The sequence below is a fragment of the Mesocricetus auratus genome, unplaced genomic scaffold (assembly GCF_017639785.1).
Source record: "Mesocricetus auratus isolate SY011 unplaced genomic scaffold, BCM_Maur_2.0 Super-Scaffold_4256, whole genome shotgun sequence".
Taxonomy (NCBI): domain Eukaryota; kingdom Metazoa; phylum Chordata; class Mammalia; order Rodentia; family Cricetidae; genus Mesocricetus; species Mesocricetus auratus.
In genome coordinates, this window is record NW_024429182.1 from 3,555,606 (window position 1) to 3,575,757 (window position 20,152).

The following is a 20,152-nucleotide window of genomic DNA, read 5'->3' on the forward strand; positions in this document are numbered from 1 at the left end:
ATATATTTTGGGTGTTACTTCCCTATTGAATATGGAGTTGATAAAAATCTTTTCTCTCATTCTGTGGACTACTCAACCATTTAAAAAATGACATCATGGCCAGGCGGTGGTGGCGCACGCCTTTAATCCCAGCACTCAGGAGGCAAAGGCAGGCGGATCTCTGTGAGTTCTGGGCCGGGCTGGACCGACAGCCTCCAAAACAATACAGAGAAACCCTGTCTCATAAAACCAAAAAAAAAAAAGACATCATGAAATCTTTAGGTAAATGGATACATCTAGAAAAAATATCATCATGAGTGAGGTAACCAGACCCAGAAAGACAAATATGGTATATATTTACTTACAAATAGATACTACATGTTAAGTAAATGATAATCAAGCTACAGCCCACTGACCCAGAGAGGCTAGATAAAGAAGAGGGCTCCAGGGGGAACTCATGGACCTCCCTGGGAAGGAGAAATAGATCCTGCAGGTGGACTTGGGGCAGGTAGAGACAGGAGTAGGAGGCACTGGAGGGAGAGATAGCTGGAACTGCAGGTCATTTGGGGGATGGTGTGGAAACCCAGTACGGTGACAGTTTCCTGGAATCTATGAAGGTGACTCTAGTGAGGACTCCTAGTAATGGAGGATGACGGGGAATGTCCTTCTGTATGCTGTGATTATATGTCTCTCTTATTGGTTCATGAATAAAGATGTTTTAGCCAACGGACAGGCAGGATTTAGTCAGGTAGGAAATCCAAACAAGGACAGAGAGAAGAAATCAGTAGAGATGGAGAGACGCCATGTAGCTACCGGGAAGGCAGGATGTCCGGGCATTCTTCGGTAAGTCAAGACCATATGGAGATACATAGATTAATAGGAATTGGTTAATAATTAAGAGAGAGCTAGCCAATAAGAAGCCTGAGTCATCAGTCAAACAGTTTATAATTAATATAAGCCTCTGTGTGTTTATTCGGGACTACATGGCCACAGGACCAGGTGGGACAGAAACTTCGGTGAACATGAGGATATGGAGTCAAAACTGGCCATCTTTTATAGCCAGACTAAGCTTCCAGTGGTAGCACTGGATTGCATTTGGGTGAGTTGTTGGGCGCAGTCCTGTGGCGATCCCTGTACAACACAGGCTGATGATAGAACAACATTCTTTCAGCTCACTGAACATAGAGAGATGGAGCTGGTGCCTTCAGCCCAACATTCTAGTCTCTTTGGCATGGGAAAGTATTCTGTAAGCTACTGAAAGAGAAACCTAGACATCAAGCCAGCCACAAAACCCTTGACCTGCAATCTGTCCATCCTGAAACCCTTGACCTGCAATCTGTCCAGCCTGAAAGTCTTGACCTACAATCTGTCCATCCTGAAACCCTTGACCTGCAATCTGTCCAGCCTGAAAGTCTTGACCTACAATCTGTCCATCCTGAAACCCTTGACCTGCAATCTGTCCAGCCTGAAAGTAATGCTGGAGCAATGGTGGCGCAGCACTTGTGGGAGTGACAAACCAATGTCTGGCTTAACTTGTGGCCCATGCCACCAGAGGGGTCCCACTCCCTGAATGGCTAGGATCCAGAGACTAGACAGCCTAGAGACCTCAGGTAGAAACAAGCATAACTGACCCAAAACAGAAAACAAACTCAATGAAAAGATTCCCAATGATTTTCCAGCCATCAGAGAGACTTCCTCTGGCAACAGACAGGAGTAGACGCAGAGACACACAGCCAAATATTACGTGTGGAATCTAAACTGGAGGTCTCCATTGGGTCCCTGCCTTCAGAGATCAGGGAATCCCACAGAAGAAGGGGAGGAAAGATCGTAGGAGCCAGAGGGAATGGAGGCCACCAGGAGAGCATGTGCCCCATGGGATTAACTAAGAAGGGCTCACCTGGGCTCACAGAGATGGGAGCAGCAAGCACGGGGGCCGCAGGGCTCTCCACCACACCCTCTGTGTGTATGTTATGTTATTCGCTTCGTGGTCTTGTGGGACTCCTAACAGTGGGAACAAGTGTGACTCTGCCTCTTTTGCCCAATCTTGGGACTCTTTTCCTCCTCTTGGGTTGCACTGTCCAGACTCTGTATGAGAGCTTTGCCTTGTCTTATTATTACAGCTTGTTGTCCCTCTTTGGTTTTTGTCTCTTGGAGCCCTGCTCTTTTCTGAAGGGAGACAGACGGGGAGTGGGATCTGGGAGAGGAGGAGGTGGAGAGGAACTGGGAGGAGTGATGGGAGGGGAAACTGTGGCCAGGATGAGAGAAGAACCTATTTTCAATCTTTAAAAGAAAAATAAATATATAAATGCACTTGCATTAAAAAACAGTACTGAACAGAATCACATCTATATATACTATCTACAAATTTTTCTTTACAAGTCACGCACGTTAGATCAAAGGCAAAATATATATTTGTCATTCAAAACTATGTATTTTATATAAAATGTAGATGTGTGACCCACTACCTAAACTGAGAAGCTCAGCTCATAAGTAAACAAAAATAATGCTGTCTTTTGTCTAAAAACAAAAGCGTGTTCTTAAAATGCCAATTATAGAATAAGTAACTGTCAAAGTGCTATATGGTTGAATCACTTATGAAAAACTGCAATAATTATGTTCAGTTCACAATCATAGTTGCAACTAACATTTTTCCTTTGTCTAGGATGCCATACCCTGGATCCACGGGTGTTACCTTCATTGCTATAATGAAGCAATGGTGCTTACGACCTGGTATAAAATTTGAAGAAGTGGATGAGAATGCCGCAAGGTTTAAACACAGTTCTCCTTCTGTCTACAAAATTAGTAAGATGGTCAAACCGTAAAGTCTCCTAAGCAGGGGTCTGTGAGGATTTACTAGCCTCATGACCAAAAAGCTGGATCTACTTAGGAAACAAGTAGTACTGTTACAAAATATCAGGGGCATCCCTGCTGGCACAGAGTGTAAGCCTCGGGATTAGCTCACTGCTCACAAGGCCCCAGCAGTCCGCCTGATAGAAATTGACTTTTAACTGTAGGGATTACAGAGAGAGACTAACTGGCTATTCAAGGCTTCTCTGAACTTGAAAGCCCATGGTAGTCAAAGTTATCAGATAAAAATAAGTGAAAGTTGGTTTCTGTGTTTGAGATTCTTTAGATATAAATTTAAATATGTACAATTTAGAGAATTCTTTATTAAAATTTTCTTGATAGTTACATATTTAATATAATTGAAACATGTTTTTTCTAAAATAATATACACTCATGAAAAATAAACATGTATGTGTACCTAGTTGATATGAAGCCATACAAATCTGATTTTAATATAATATACATAAATAAAATTAAGGAAAGAAAAACAATTTAAATGTATTATCTTTTAAAGTCATATTTGGTGAATACCTTTTCCTATTCTGTGGGCTGCCTTTTTTCTTGTTGACTGTGTCCTTTGCCTTACAGAAGCCTCTCGGTTTCTGTATTAATTGTGCTCAGTGTCTGTGCCCGTGGTGTTATATTCAGGGAGCGGTCTCCTGTACCAATTCGTTCAAGGGTACCTCCCACTTTCTCTTCTAAGAGATTCAGTGTCGCTGGGTTGATGTTGAGGTCTTTGATCCATTTGGACTTACATTTTTGTTCATGTCTATAGTCATGGATCTATCTGCAGTCTTCTACACGCCAGCATCCAGTTATGCCAGCACCATTTGTTGAAGATGCTTTGTTTTTTCCATTATATGGTTTTAGCTTCTTTGTCAAAGATCAAGTGTTCATAGGTGTGTGGGTTAATATCAGGGTCTTCAATGTGATTCCATTGATCTACCTGTCTATTTTTGTGCCAATACCAAGCTGTTTTCAGGACTACAGCTCTATAGTAGAGCTTGAAGTTAGGGATAGTGATGCCTCCTGAAGTTCCTTTATTGTACAGGGTTGTTTTGGCTATCGTCTTTTGTTTTTCCAAAGAAATTGTCCTTTCAAGGTCTGTGAAGAATTGTACTGGGATTTTGATAGGGATTGCATTGAATCTGTAGATTGCTTTGGGTAAGATTGCCATTTCTACTACGTTGATCCTACCTACCCAAGAGCATGGGAGATCTTTCCATTTTCTGGTATCTTCTTTAATTTCTTTCTTTAAAGACTCAAAGTTCTTGTCATACAGGTCTTTCACCTATTTGGTTAGCATTACCCCAAGATAATTTATGTTGTCTGTGGCAATGGTAAAGGGTGACGTTTCTATGATTTCTTTCTCAGCCCCTTTATTGTCTATATATAGTATAACTACTGATTTTTTTTTTTTAGTTAATCTTGTATCCTGCCACTTTGCTGAAGGTGTTTATCAGCTGTAGGAATTCCCTGGTAGAATTCTTCGGATCACTTACATAGACTATCATATGATCTGTAAATAGTGAAAGTTTTACTTCTTCCTTTCCAATTTGTATCTCCTTGATCTCCTTTTGTTGTCTTACTGCTCTAGCAAGAATTTCAAGTACAATATTGAACAGATATGGAGAGAGTGGACACCCTTGTCTTGTTCCTGATTTTAGAGGAATTGCCTTGGGTTTCTTTCCATTTAGTTTGATGCTGGCTGTCAGTTTGCTGTATATTGCCTTTATTATGTCTATGTATGTTGCTGTTATCCCTGATCTCTCCAGTAAGCAACCCTCAATGTTCTCTGCTTCAATTCCTGTCTCCAGGTTCCTGCCTTGACTTCCTGCCTATGTTTCCCCCATGATGGAAAGTAAAAATGTAAGATAAAGTAAACCCTTTCCTTCCCAAGTAATAAAAAGAAGTTACTTTTGGAAGGTAATAAATATTAAGAATAACTAAATGATAGAAAAAAGTCACTCATAAAGTACAGAGACCAAAATACTGAGTTCCTATGTAATGAACGCTCTAGAAAAAAAGCTGTGAGTTCAGTGACACAGATGTGGATGGCAGAACTCATGTACATACATGTCAGGTGTGAAGCCTTTGACCCTTTCAGCAGTGACACAGGTGTGAACCCCAGAACCACACACACACACACACACACACACACACACACGTCAGGTTGGTGCCGTGTTCTCTGACAGCTGTCTCTAAAGGCTCTGCTCCAAGCCATTAGGAGAATGTCATCTTTAAACATCTATACTTTCAAAGGATTTGATAATATGTACATGAAAAGACCTTACAGTTATTTAAGCTTAACTAACATAATGCAACATCCAAAAATAAAACGTAAAAAATTAGTCTCACAACACAAAATTCATAAAAGTTCCAAAAGTAGTCCTTTATACTTACAATTGGCATTGGTCACCTTTTATCCCTTTAGTGGTGCAGAAACATTTTCCTGTGTGCAGATGACAAATATTTGCATGGCCACTGCATGTGCAAGCTGTAAGTCAAAAACCAGCATAGTATCATTAGTATCTTATGTTAGGAGGGTACGTCATAGAAACTAAGTTTGTCACTTAATGTACGATCCCTAGGAGTGTCCTGTTTCTACCAAGTTCCTAAGGAGTTCTCTAATTAATTCCCTCTGAGCTTCTGCTTGTGATCTGACACAGTAGGGTCATGAATGAAGAGCTTAAAACAACAGCAGGTGTAGTGGTGCACACTCTAGTCCCAGCACGTGAGAGAGGCACGGTGCACACCTCAACCCCCTCTTGCGGGAAGTGAAGACATGGTGCACACCTCCAGCCCCCTCATGTTCGGCGGGGGGGGGGGCACATGGTGCACACCTCCAGTCCCCTCATGTTGGGGGTGAATACATGGTACACACCTCCAGTCCCCTCGTGTCGGGGTGAACACACAAATCTCAGTTTTCTCTTCAATGTTTCCTAACACAGCTGCCTAAACAAGACCTGAGCAACAATGAAGACACCGGCAGATTGAGCTAACACAAAGCTCATGGGACCTCAACCTTAGACAAACCGGCAACTACGAAATGCTGAAAGTGGGGGAGAGAGTCTTCCCCAGGAAAGAGCCCCCCAAATGTTTATTAATGCAACGTAGTCAGGCCTGAAATCATGACTATGAAGCTGCAACAATAAATTCAGACCGTAGTGGTGAAACTGCAGGACAAGGCATAGAAGGAGAGACCGAGTCCACACGCTCAGGAGCTCAGACAGCTAGGCAGGCGTGGGGGAAGAACGGGCTGGTCCTGCACACCAGTCACAGAAGTCATCACACTGAACAAAAGGCCTACATTTAAGGTTTAAAAGATCCCAAAACAGAAAATTCAAGCAAGTGTTTCTGACGTTATTTGGGCAATTATTTTGACATTGTGGTAATTTAAATAAGAAATGCTCCCATGGGCTCGTGGGTGGGTGTGAACACTAGGTCTCCCATCGATGACAGGGTGGGAGGTTCTGGGACTTCAGGAGGTGCAGCCTTGCAGAAGGAAGAAGGAATTGCACAGGAGGCGGGACTTCAGGAATTATATCCTTAATGCAACTGCTGGTTGCACTCTCACCCTCTCTCTCTCCCAGTCTCCATCTCCGTCTCCCTCTCCCTCCCTCTCTCTCTCTCTCTCTCTCCCCCTCTCCCTCTCCCTCTCTCCTTCTCCCCTTCTTATGTGTAGGTTAAAAAAAAAAGTCATCACCCAATGTCTTAGTTATGGTTGCTATTGCTTGGATAAAATTCCATGACAAAAAGCAACTGGGGGGGGGTGGTATTTAATTGTCTGATGCCTACACATCCCTGTTCATCTCTGAGGGAAGTCTGGACAGGAACTCAAAAAGGCAGGAACCTGGAGGCAGGAGCTGATGTAGGGGCCATGGAGGGTCAATGCTTACTGGCTTGCTCCTCATGGCTTGCTCAGTCTGCTTTCTTAGAAAACCCAGAACCACCAAGCCAGGGGTAGCACCACTCACCATGGGCTTGGCCCTCCCCCATCAATCGCTAATTAAGAAAATATCCCATAGCTGGGTCTTATGGAGGTTTTTCTTCTCTATCGAGGTTCCACCCATCCAGAGAGCTCCAGCTTGAGCCAAGTTGACATAAACTAGCCAGCACACCCAGTTCCCTGCTCCTATAGTCATGCCATGGTACACTCTGGAACCATAACTCAAAATAAACCCCTGTCTCCTCTAAGCAACTATTGGTCGTGGTATTTTATCGCAACAACAGACACCAAAGACACGAAACAGGAAAAAAAAAAGACAGCAAGTAAGTACAGAATGTACTCCATCAATCTTAATAAATTTGTGAGACAAGAGATGCCAACAATAAAATAAAAGAACAATAAATTACAGGAGAATTTTTGCAAATCATGTACCTTACTTGTGCCTGGAATATAAACAACAATTTAATTCAATAAAAGATAAATTTCCCAATTAAAAAAAAACCTATCCATTGATTTGAGTCAGCATTATTTGAAGGAAAATACACAAATGACCGATAAGCAAGGTAAAAGATAGTCACTGTATTAGTAGCTAGGGAAATAAATGCAGGTCAAATTTTATGTTAGATAGCATTTATGCTCCTAGTCAAAATGCAAACAATGACCAGAACATATGAGGATGTTGAGAAGTTTTAAGTTGCATGGATGACTAGTGGACATATAAACATGGACAGCTGTCCTCAGAATGTCTGTGAAGGAATCAAACAGTCAATGGGGGATGAGCCGATGACAGAGCAGTCTAGTTCCAGCCAGGGAGAAAATGATAACTCAAATACATCTTCCAACATTGTGCATGAGTGCTTATACCATTATTCACAACAACAAAGACACTGAAGGACCCCCCTCAAATGTCCATTTATTTTGACATGATATATCAAAGTAGTATTATTTGACAATTAAAAATTAACACTTCTCATACATGATTAAGCTTAATACTGATGCATCTTTAAAACACTTACTACAAGAAAATTTCAAGAATAGTTCAGCCTATACAGATAATGGATTTCTAATTGCCTTGGTAGCCAGGGAGAAGAGGAAAGCAAGAAAGTAAGGGAGTAGGCTGCTAATGATACAAGGTGTTTAGCTTGCTTGTTTTGTTGTTTTGCTTTTGTAGAGGGAGTGATGAAAATTCTGTCAAATAAGACTGTAATCATGAGGGCGCATTTCTGTCAATACACTAAAATCCACGGAGCAGTATCCTGTAAAACAGTCACTTCAGTTGCTCAATAAGGCTGCCTTAAAATTTGGGGTTTTGATCACATAAAACATTGAACATTTTGTTTATTATCTTTGGAAAACAGATTCTTAATACACTATAACTATACATACTTTTTAAGTAAGTTTTGTATTGGGATATCCCCCAAAATTTGGGATTTATTAAAAGAGAGTCACTAATACATTTTATACATAGTCATACAAATAAATTTGTGTATTTCCCTTTAATTTTGTAGAGTTTAGTTTGAGAATATAGGGTTTGAGAAACCTACAAGTGAAAGATAAGATCTAAAACAAGGGATAAAGAGTATCAACAAAGAGTAAGGGAACACAAAGATACATTGTTAATATGTAACTGTCTGAAAATGAATGAACATGCCATCACACAGTTAATCATTAATCTGAACAATTTGGGATAAATATTGAGGCATATTTCAATGAATACTAAAATCAATGTATATTAATATTTTAAAACTTGGATTTTATTTATGCTTCCTGGAAAAGTATTACAGCTTTTCTTATAGCAATTATAATTCTTACAAAATTCTTGCAGATTTTCTTTTTAAAAAACTATCTTTGTTTAGTTACTTTAATAATTTCTGAAAAAAACATATTAAAATACCTTTTATGTGAGCTCATTTTGCAAGAATTCCCCTGTGGTATTAGACTTCAGCGTAAAATAGCACAAATGCACCTTAAACGCAATTGTTTGAATTTATACTGCATGCCAGTTTCTGTACTATTCTGTGTTGTCAGCATTCGAGGCCAATGTTTTGTGCTGAGTAAGCACCTATGAAACCATCATGCTGTGGCCTTTGGTTTGGAAAATTTCATTTGGCAATGATTTTATAGCCTAGAAACACACTAGAGAGACAAGACATACTCGAATGGTGTTTCTGTCCCCAAGAATATAAACCTGCAGTTGCAACTTATAGCAAAACAAAACAATGAGGATTAAAAAAAAAAAAAGACGATAGAAAGATTTTTCGTGCAAGTTTTATACACAGAGCACACTGTAGGAACACAAAACAAAGCAGTAGTTTTACATAGGACAATGGCTTCTGGCAGTCATCTATGCCACTGATTAGATATCTAATATAAAATTCTACATAAGGTAAAAGTATAAACAGCCACATAATTCAAAATTCTCTCCTTCAGAATTACAATAGGCTCCTACAGTCCCGTGACAACCAGTCAGACCATGAAAAAGCTTCATAAGGGAAGGTTTGCCTGGTATATCGCTCTAAGAGGCCTCTCGGGTCCAGTGCCACAGCAGGGAAGACAGCTGTGAGTCTTCACCTCGCTCCAAGCAGCTGTGGTTAAGAGTACACACATCCGGCTGCTGGCGAATCCACTAACAGACACACACCCCCATTACTCCAGACACAGTGCTGCAGAGAACTTGTGTGGGTACCTGAATAGCCCTGTGACTTGAAACCTAGAGCTCTCATACAGGCACACAAACATTACTGGCTGGTTTTCTCTTTCATGTTGCCAAGTTCTTCAAGCAAATTGCCAATTTTCTTGTTCTTACTAAGCATCCCCTGTGTTGCTGATCCTCCTGTCATGTACTGGAGTGAATTTATTTACTTATTTGGATCCTCTTTCAGGTCACTGATGATTTTTACATAAAAAAATTTTGAAAACCTTTAGAAATATTATGTATTTGTAAAAATAGTTACAATAATTGTGTGCATTATAAAATACAATTAGACGTTCAGGCAAAGTTCTCTGCAATGTTTTGGGCACAAAAAAAATGGCCAAAAAATATGAAAGAAACTTGAAGATGATGCAGGAGGCTTGACTTATTAGAAAAATATGAAAGACAAAAGATATGAAGATGTGTAGAATATGAAAAGGTGAGATTTAAAAGTTAAAGGGTTACTTGGGATCGTAGCACAAAGATGCCCTGAATGTATTCTTAAAGGGTTTGTGTAGGAGTGAACCCCACAAAGTTATCCGCCAATGAGGGTGGGGATAAGTAAATTAGCACAGGTAGAGATAAAAGGAAGCGAAAGGAAAAAGGACCTCCTCTTTTGGAAGCCGGCCACCCTTCTAACTCCCTGCTTGTGTGACTCTCTCTGGTAAATAAATATATTGTATCCCCTATAGCATTGACTATCATCATTAGGTTTGTAAATAGTTACTCCTGTAACAATTTTGGATACTAAAGAACAGAAATGAAATCTCTGGAATCCCTGTCAGAACAAAACTGTTTCTCTTTTCCTGCAAACAAAGTATAAAAAGGGTACAACTGGAGAGACTGTGTAACTATTATATGTGGAAGGCGGAGCCTTGAACTAAACTAAAAAGGATTAGGGAACCTGACACCTTGTCAAATCATCTGTGACATTTAACAGCAGCGCAAGATGAAGGACCATGAAGGCCTAACTTCCTAGATCAGGGAAATAAATCATAAAGGAGGGAACATGTGTCATGGATAGGGAGTAAAGAATCATGTTCAAAGGGAATAATAGATGAGGAAAAAGGAATCATGGATCTGCTAACATTGAGCCTAAAGTGTTTTTAAACAATAATGTCTTTGAATTTAGTTTTGTAACTAATTCAATGGATGAGTATTGGACCTTGTGTAGAAATGTTCACCAGAAAAAGCTGAGGACCATTTCCATCTAGCTAAAAGCTGAACTGCTCATGGTGTACTATTAAATCTGATGTTCTTTCATTTTTGACCAAAAACAAATTGAAGTTATAAAATCTATAAAGAATAAGCAAGAAAAAATATTTAAGTCTATGCATGGCTAATAAAAAAGTCAAGCATTTTTATCCATGTCTAATGGTGAGAAAAGTTTTCTTATATAATACATTTGTAGAATGTTTAATTTTTACATAGTTACAGAAAATATTTTTGCTGATGATCCCTACATTGTTCTAGACATCTGAAACATAATTAACTTTTCTACAATCATTAATTATCCTAAGCATTATATGAGCACTGTAAAAATGTGTGTGTTTGTCTCTGGGTGTGTGTGTGTGTGTTTGTCTGTGTGTGTGTGCGTGTGTGCGTGTGTGTGTGTGTGTGTGTGTATCCAATTTGGTTTAGCACTTTAAAAAAACAAATATATTTAGGAAGTTGTCTCCTATGTCAATGCACTCAAGGTTACTTCCTACTTTCTCTTCTATCAGGTTTAGTGTACCTGGATTTATATTGAGGTCTTCAATTCACTTGGAGTTGAATTTTGTGCATGGCGATAGATATGGATATATCTGCAATCCTCTACATGTTGACATCCAGTTATGCCAGCACCATTTGTTGGAGATGCTTCCTTTTTTTCCACTGTAAGATTTTGACTTCTTTGTCAAAAAAATCAGGTGGCCATAGGTGTGTGGATTATCATCAGGGTCTTAAATTCGATTCCATTGATCCAAGCGTCAGTTTTTATACAAAAACCAAGCTGTTTTTATTACTGTAGCATGAAGTCAGGGATGGTAATGCCTCCAGAAGTTCCTTTATTGTACAGGATTGTTTGGGCTATCCCGGGTTTTTGTTTTCCAATATGAAGTTGAATATTGTTCTTTCCATTTGTGTGAAGCATTGTGTTGTGATTTTGATGGGATTGTACTGAATCTATAGATTGCTTTTGGTAATATTGCCTTTTTTATTGTGTTGATCCTGCCTATCCAAGGGCATGGAGATCTTTCCATTTTCTGATATCTTCTTGAATTTCTTTCTTCAAAGACTTAAAGTTCCTGTTGTACAGGCCTTTCACTTGTTTGGCTAGAATTACCTGAAGATATATTATGTTATTTGTGGCAATTATAAAAATTGTTTCTCTGATTTCTTTCTCAGCCCATTTATCATTTGCATATAGGAGGGCTACAAAGTTTTTTGAGTTAATCTTGTATCCCCACACACATGACTGAAAGTGTTCATCAGCTGTAGTAGTTCCCTGACAGAATTTTTTTCAGGTCACTTATGTAAACTGTCATATCATCTGCAAATAGAAAAAGTTTGACTTCCCTTTCAATATGTATCCCCTTAATCTCCTAATATTGTCTTATTGCCCTAGCTATATTGAATAGATATGGAGAGAATAGACAGCCTTGTCTTGTTGCTGAGTATAGTGGTAGCGCTTTGAGATTCTCTCCATTTAGTTTGATGTTGGCTGTTGTTGGCTTACTGTACATTGCCTTCTATCCCTCATCTCTCCAAGACCTTTATCATGAAGTGGTGTAAGATTTTGTCAAAGGCTTTTTCAGAAAAGCTAGGTAAAAGTGAGGACCCTACGAGGAACACACATGGAGGGCCCTAGGAAGGAAAAATCGATAAGATCTCCTGGGTAAACTAGGAGGAGGGTAGAAAGGAGAGGCTAGCCAGGCAGTGGTGGCACACGCCTTTAGTCCCAGCACTCGGGAGGCAGAGGCAGGTGGATCTCTGTGAGTTCGAGGAAAGCCCAGTCTACAGAGTGAGTTCCAGGACAGCCTCCAAAACAATACAGAGAAACCCTGTCTCGAAAAACAAAACAAAAGCAGATAGGGCTACATTCTTATGACATAAAAATTTAAGCAATGTTATAATGTAGCTAAATATCACTTTAAAAGAAATGACGGAAAAATGTTGACCCATTAGATGAAATAATGATATTCAACTTCTACATCTGAAACCATCATTTTCCAAACTCCAGAGACAATACGAAACTACTCACAGAAAGAGGATCAGTATTTATCCCTAATACACAAATGGACTTTGGGAGCCCACTCCACATAGAGGGATACTCTCTCAGCCTAGACAGACAGGGGAGGGCCCAGGCCCTGCTCTGAATGATATGACAGACTTTGAAGATGCCCCAGGGAAGGCCTTATCCTCCCTGGGGAAGAGAAAGGGGATAGGATAGTGGGGTCAGTGGGGGACATGGGAGAAGGGGAGACAGAGGGAACTGGAATTGACATGTAAGACAAGCTCATTTTTAAAAAAGGAAAAAAAACGTGCCATCCATTGTTATCAAAAACTGGTAAACCTGAGCTTGACATAGAAACAAATGTTCCAGAAAATCATACTTAAGGAGGGGGGAATCATAGCTAGATTTTTCAAAGTTGAATCAAGCATCTAGTTAAAGTTGGGAAAGAAAGAAAATAGAACTTTTTGAAAATTAGACTAGGAAGAGAGGCCTTGAGGAAGGAAGAGGGCACACTAAAGTTCTGAAGGGAGTCATGGAGAAGCCCACTTCTCAGAGCCACTCCCGTGCCTGAGGAGAGGCTCACACAGAGGCTCCTTTCAAAGGACACCTAGCTGAAGAGCAGATGTGCATCCTCAAACACCCAAGATCAAGTGTCCTGGAGTACCTGGCCACGGCAGGGCCAGTGGTCTCCTTCACTGCTTCCCATGTCTTCTCATCCTGGAGATCCCCTCATGAGGGCAAGGGGGCAAAGAGAACGAGAGAAGATGAAGCCGGCTACAAGACAGCTCTGAGGACCCAAGGTCAGAAGGGACGAAATAGTCCCGCTACAGAGTTGCCAGGCTTGATGGCGCATGCTCTGAATTGGAGAGAATCAAGTTTCCCTCCTTTATTTAAACGAGTGCTCAGATTCATCAGAACTTTCCACCTCTATGAACAATGTACCAATGGTTTATGACTAACAAAAAACCTCCTCGACCTAGGAGCAAAACGGTACTTATTTTCCTTCATTCCGCCCAAGTCATAAAGGATGCTACATGCTCTAGAAAGTGTATCACATATTAAATAGTTCCACAAGTCAGGTACTAACAGAACCTCACAGTACACCAAAATACAAACTAAGCTTTGATGACTGAACGTTACTAAAACCAAGTATGAGTGCACCGCTAAGAAAAAGAACTTATTCGTAATACAAGCCAAACCCATTGAGTGTTGTGTAATAAATTCAGCCAGAAGAATATGGTCTAGAAGAAAGACTATTAGTCATACAGGACTGGAAAAGTATTTTCTTCTTGTAGTTATATATGACAAATAAATAAGCATACGAAATCTAGTCAACTATTTTATGGTTAATAACATACTTAGCTGCTTTATATGAAGAATGAATTATGATGAAAAGCATGCTACTAGTAATGATTATAGAAAGCAAGCATAGATTAACATGCTGTCCTCGGCTGTCAAGGGACCACTAAATTAACTCCAGAATGGAACTTTCCCAGATCATTCAATCAAAACAAATCTCTGTGTCCCTTATTCTATCATTTGATTTATTCAAAATACAATGACAGTATCCCATAATGTTTGTAAATTTAAGTTATAGCATACTTTGTGGCAGTTAGTAAGCACTCAATCACTACTCGATGATTTCCAGGCTAATTCCTCTTTGTAAGGTACTGTAGTTTGTAGGTGCACCGAGATATCTACTCTTTAAAAAAAATTATCTTCTACTGCAATTTACAAGTCAGTTTGGAGAGAATATTTAAAATATCCAAAAAATGCATCACTTTGAATATGCTAATTATAATTTCAGAGTCCCAAAATATGTCAGTGTCCCATTAAGGAAAAGAAAATTTAAAAGCACTTCCTCCGGTGGAATTCAACCAAGAGTGAGCCAAGATTTGAATTCTGTGCCGTCTGTCATTTCCTGTCTGTGGTAGGAGTCTGGACCTGCGCCTGCTGAGTGCTGCCTTGTCCTGTCTGTCCCCACCTTTCTCTCTGTGCCCCTTTGCAAAGAGCGTTCTGCATGGTATTTATGGGACTGAAGAGACGGCATCACATGGGGAAGGAACGAGCGACACGTTACAAAAACAGGGACAAAGTCACTAACTCCAGCTGCCCCCAGCTACCCCAGACAGCAAACAAAGTCTGTCTTTAACATTTATGGTGGACACTCACTTCATGAGGAGGCTTTCAATCCATTTGCTGTGTCCATGACACACCGCCATAGCACACACAGACACGCATGCAGTATTTGACAGCAGCGGCATGGAAGAGTACGTAATACTACAGTTCTGCAGCCTGGTGTCACGGCACACGTCTTCAGTCTGGCTCTCAGGGAGGAGATGTCACAAAGGGATATATCGGTGAGATTGAGGACAGCCTGATCTACATAGAGAGTTGTTGGCTAACCAGGGCAACGCAGTGCAACCCTGGAAATCAAAACAAACGCACAGCTATGTGTTCGCTTCTCTGTAAGCTAAATGCATGGAAAACCCAAGGCACACAAGGTTGGTTGTAGCTCTCTTAAGGAGCGGTTAAACGGACAGACGTTTTACACAGAAGGACAGCAGGCTTCAAGGACCTCAAGGTGCACTATTACTTTTAGTTGTGATGTTCAGCAAAATCTTCAGTCACTTTGGTAATTTATTTACTTTTATTATTTTATGTGCCATCAGTGTTTTGCCTGCGTGTATGTCTGTGTGAGAGTGTCAGATCTTAAAGTCACAGACAGTTGTGAGCTGCCGTGTGGGTGCTGGGATTTGAACCCAGGTTCTCTGCAAGATGAGTCAGTGCTCTTAAACCACTGAGCCCTTTGTCCAGCCCCAAAAATCTTCAGTCACTTTGAAGGTAAAAGATATTTTCATAATAAAAGTCACCAAATATGGGGTTAAAATTTTGTGTTAAATAATTATTTGGTGGTCTGCAGGGGACCACAGTGATGCTGAGCAAAAGCTGTGACTTTTAGCTAAAGCCTTCTTGTTTCATTTCTTCTTTGTCTGAGATGGTGTCTCACTACTCAACTCGCAGTAGCCTTGAACGTCAGAATGCGCAGCCTTGAATACATGATTCTCCCGTGTTAGCACCACCACGTGTTGGGACAGCAGACATGTGCCGCCGAGCCCACCAGTGCTATTCAGTTTTATTAACATACTTAAACCTGCTAACATTGTGAGTGCTGGCAATCACACCATCACCATAGTAACCAGCATTAGGGGGTTAAAACTCAGGAGAGGCACAGGACGCCATTTTACCTATAAACAATCTCACTCAAGAGGCTGAGCGGGTGCCTCTATTGGCCAAGCGCTTGCAACACAAAAATAAAAGTCCGCAAAAGAGCTGGGCTTGGGCTGTCCCAGGGGTCTGTGGTTAAAGACGCTCGCTGCGCAGGCCACATGGCCTGCATCCCTCAGCAAGGTTACAAAGGAAGGACAGAAGTGATGCCCCGCCCATGAACACACAAGCAACTCATGGACCCAGTGGGATGTGCACAGAGGAAAAGGGGAGAACAACAAGAAGTAGGCAGGGCAATGGGGGGACCCACACAAACATGGAAATCGTGAACTTGGGGAGCTGTATAATCAAAACATGCATACTCATGAAATTCTCAAACATAAATGTCTTACTGTTTAAAAACTGCTCAGTGAATTCCAACATGTACCATGGCATTGAAGGTCCCCTGTAAACATGCACAAACACACACACACATATGCACACACACATATGCACACACACACGATAAATACATGTTTTTAAATCTGGGCATTATAGCACTCATTTGCAATCCTAGAGTTGGGCAGGCAGAGGAAAGCAAATCCCAGATGCGCACTGGCAAGCCAGCACAGCAGTTGGTGAGTTCAGGCAGAGCCACGCTTCAGAACAGCAGACTGCGGAACAATGCATGAGGTACACACCAGTGGGCACCCACACGCACACAATGTGCATACCCGCTCCCAAGCACGTGTGGGCCTGCAATACACACACACACACACACACACACACACACACACACACACACACACACACACACACACTGCACAGGCACGAATGAATGTCACTGACGATCTGTCACGTCAATATAAGTTCACTTTACAAATAAGGAAACTGGGAACTAAGTAACTTCTCCAGCATGATTGTGGCAAGCAAAACTAAGCGATATGGTACCATAATTCAAACTTCTTGTTGTTCTTGTTGTTGTTGTTTTCCAGGCAGGGTTTCTTTGTGTTGCTCTGGCTGTCCTGGAACTCACTCTGTAGACCATGCCTGCCTTGAACTCACAGACAGTCACCTGCCTCTGCATCCTGAGTGCTGGGATTAAAGACATGTGCCACCACTTCCCAGCTTAAAATTCAAACTGCTAACAATGCTGTATTCTACTGCAGTTTACAACGGTTGTAGACATGTGTAATAATCTATACATACACATATAAGATCTATAGATACACATATAAGACCCCAAGAAAGCACTTTTAGTCATGAATTATAGCAATAAAGTATCTATGAATGCCACAGTCGGAAAACAACCTTACAAAGTTACCAATAAAACAATGACAATAAAACAATGACAATATGGACATGTTTCATGGTAACTATGAGTGCCACAGTCTGAAAACAATCTTACAAAGTTACCGATTAAACAATGACAATATGGACAGCTTTCATGGTAACTATGAGTGCCACAGTCTGAAAACAGCCTTACAAAGTTACCGATAAAACAATGACAGTGTTTTCAGGGGTTAGGCTTCTAAAAGTAACCCATAAGGACCTGGAGAGAAGCCTCGGGGGCCAGCATGTACCACTCTTCTAGAGGACCCAAGCTCAGTTCCCAGGAAAGGGCAATAAATGTGTGCTTCCTCGCTCTTAAAATTTTAATTTTAGTCATTACTACATAACTTATCAATGTGACATGCTGTTTATTAGTTAGGTAACTAATGTGGCCATTAAAAAATCAGTTATTTTTATACATCACACAACAATATAAAGTCACAGACAGCAAGATATCATCTTGCCACCTTTTAGGGCCTAAAAAAAAGTCAAGGATTATTTAAAGTTTCATAAAAATCTATGACAATGAATAAGACAGACATCAATCCTTCTTTCCATTTAAATTTCTATTTACTGTGCCTCAGCTTGCCAGATGTGTCATGTCAGTAACAAAAATTAATTCGGAATAATTGAACTAGCTTTAAATCTAGCAGAGGAATACTGTCCCCAAAGGGGAAACATATTTCTCAAAGCACCCTGCCTGCTGAAAACATAAAACCCTTCATAACAATTTAAATTATTTTACAGCTACTATAGAGAGTGACTCGTTCCTTTTGCCCATGTAGGCAAAAGTTTGTATAATCAATCATATGCATTCGGCAATACATTCTGACAGAAATTGGGGGGTAAAATTAGAAAAAATTGGGGGGTAAAATAGATGGCTCAGTGGTCAGGAACACTCTCTGTTCTTCCAGATGTTCGGTCCCTAGCAACTGTGTCAAGTGGCTCAGAACCTTCCGTAACTCTATCAACAAGGGCTGGAGAGATGGTTCAGTGGGTAAGAACACCGGCTGCCCTTCCAGGGACCCTGGTTTGAGTCCCAGAACCCATATGGCAGCTAACTACCATCTTTGAAAAAATTTAAAACATAATTTAAGAAATTAGAAATCTTTTTATTTTATATTTAAAGATTTATCATTTTAATTTATACATCTGTTTTTGTGTGTATCTTGTGTCTCTGTGTAAGTCTGTATCTATGTCTGTGCATGTATGTCTGTGCATCTGTAGTTGTATGTATCTGTGTGTGTGTCTTTATTTGTATCTATGCGGGTGTATGACTGTGTATGTGTGTGTATGTGTGTGTTTATGTGTGTGACTGTGACTGTGTGTATGTGTGTAGTTGTATGTATGTGTGTCCGTGTGTGTCTGTGACTGGTGTGTGTCTTTATTTGTGTCTATGTGGGTGTGTCTGTGTGTATGTGACTATGACTCTGTGTGTATGTCTGTATCTGTGTTTGTGTATGTATCTGTGACTGTGTCTGTAGTTGTATGTGTGTCTGTGTGTGTGTGACTGCATGTGTGTGTATTTGTGTCTTTGTGAGAGTGTGACTGTGTGTATGTGACTGTGACTCTGTGTATATGTCTGTATCTGTGTTTGTGTGTGTGTGTGTGTGTGTGTGTACATGTGTCTTTATTTGTGTCTATATGGGTGTGGGACTATGTGTATGTGACTGTGACTCTGTGTGTATATCTGTATATGTATTTGTATCTGTGTGTGTATCTATGTGTATGCGACTGTGACTCTGTGTGTGTGTCTGTGACTATGTAAGTGTATATTGTGTCTATGTATGTGTCTGTGTGCATGTGCACTTAGAATGCCAAAAGATGGTACCAGATACCTGGGAGCTAGAGTTCCAGGAGGTTATGAGCCACCTGATACGGGTACTAGGAACCGAACACCTGGAAAAACAGAGAGTGTCCCTGACCACCTACTAATCTGTTTATCCCCAATAACTTTTGTTTCCAAATCCTTGAAAATAGCGTATTTATCTATTGGGTTTCACAAAACAAGGGGGGAAACTGGCAACGTTTCCAGTTCCTGACTTGTAGTACAACCCCAAAGGAACAATTAAAAAAAATGAAAATAAGATAAAAATGAACAATAACTAAAGGAAAAAGAAAAATGAAGCCACTTCCCTCCTCCATCATTCCTACTGCTCCATTGTCTCTTTATCCTACTTAGTGGCAACGGGAGCTGCTGGGTGTCACCCAGTAGACCCTTTGGTCAAAACAGCTTTATTTACAAATGTTCACTGTGTAATGAGTTGTCGGTCAGGTTCATGGCCTCCGGCTTTGAGACCAGCAACACTGGACCCCACTGGCATTCCTCTCCTACATGCTATGATTCCACAGGATCCCTTGACACTTCAGCGGGTCATAGATGGGGCAGATGCTGCACCCCAAAAACCTTTACATTTTAAAGGACAGTATGACTTTTTAAAAAGACAATCTACAGTGTGGGGGAAAATATTTAATGATCACAGAATAATAGGCCTAAGCTTCCATCATCACCCACCCATATTACTACAATAACCTTCCCACTGAACTTGGAACCTCGACTATTTACTTTAAAAACAGTACCTAAAATAACCTTTTTTAAAAAAGTTGTATTCTGTCACACCTGCACTCAGAAATGTCAGGGATCTACCACTCGGGGTACATGCCAGAGTTCTCAAATTTCCCACAAGACACTCCGTAGTGTCACACGTCTCCACACATGTTCCTCCTCATCCGTTCACTCTGAGTGTTTTGCTTTCTCTAGAACGCCTTAGGAACTATTTTAAGGAGATTTATTGTAGCTGTTATGGCTGCCTGGAACTTTCTTCTTCACCACAGTGCTGAAGTAGGTGATAAGACACTTGCTGAGGACACCACATACATTCTCCCGGGACACAGAAAAACCAAACCGGCTGCGACCTGGAAGCTTCAT

At 40.6% G+C, this 20,152-nt stretch overlaps 1 protein-coding gene across 5 annotated transcripts in view; it reads right to left on the reverse strand.

The window, feature by feature from the left end:
• Atrnl1 (attractin like 1) overlaps nucleotides 1-20,152 on the reverse strand; it is a 538,539-nt gene that overhangs the window by 414,377 nt on the left and 104,010 nt on the right. For all 5 annotated transcript variants that reach the window (XM_040742230.1, XM_040742247.1, XM_040742234.1 and 2 more), the window contains exon 20: nucleotides 5,230-5,323. In XM_040742230.1, coding sequence (XP_040598164.1) covers nucleotides 5,230-5,323 — 94 coding nt within the window. The remainder of the gene's footprint in view (nucleotides 1-5,229; nucleotides 5,324-20,152) is intronic.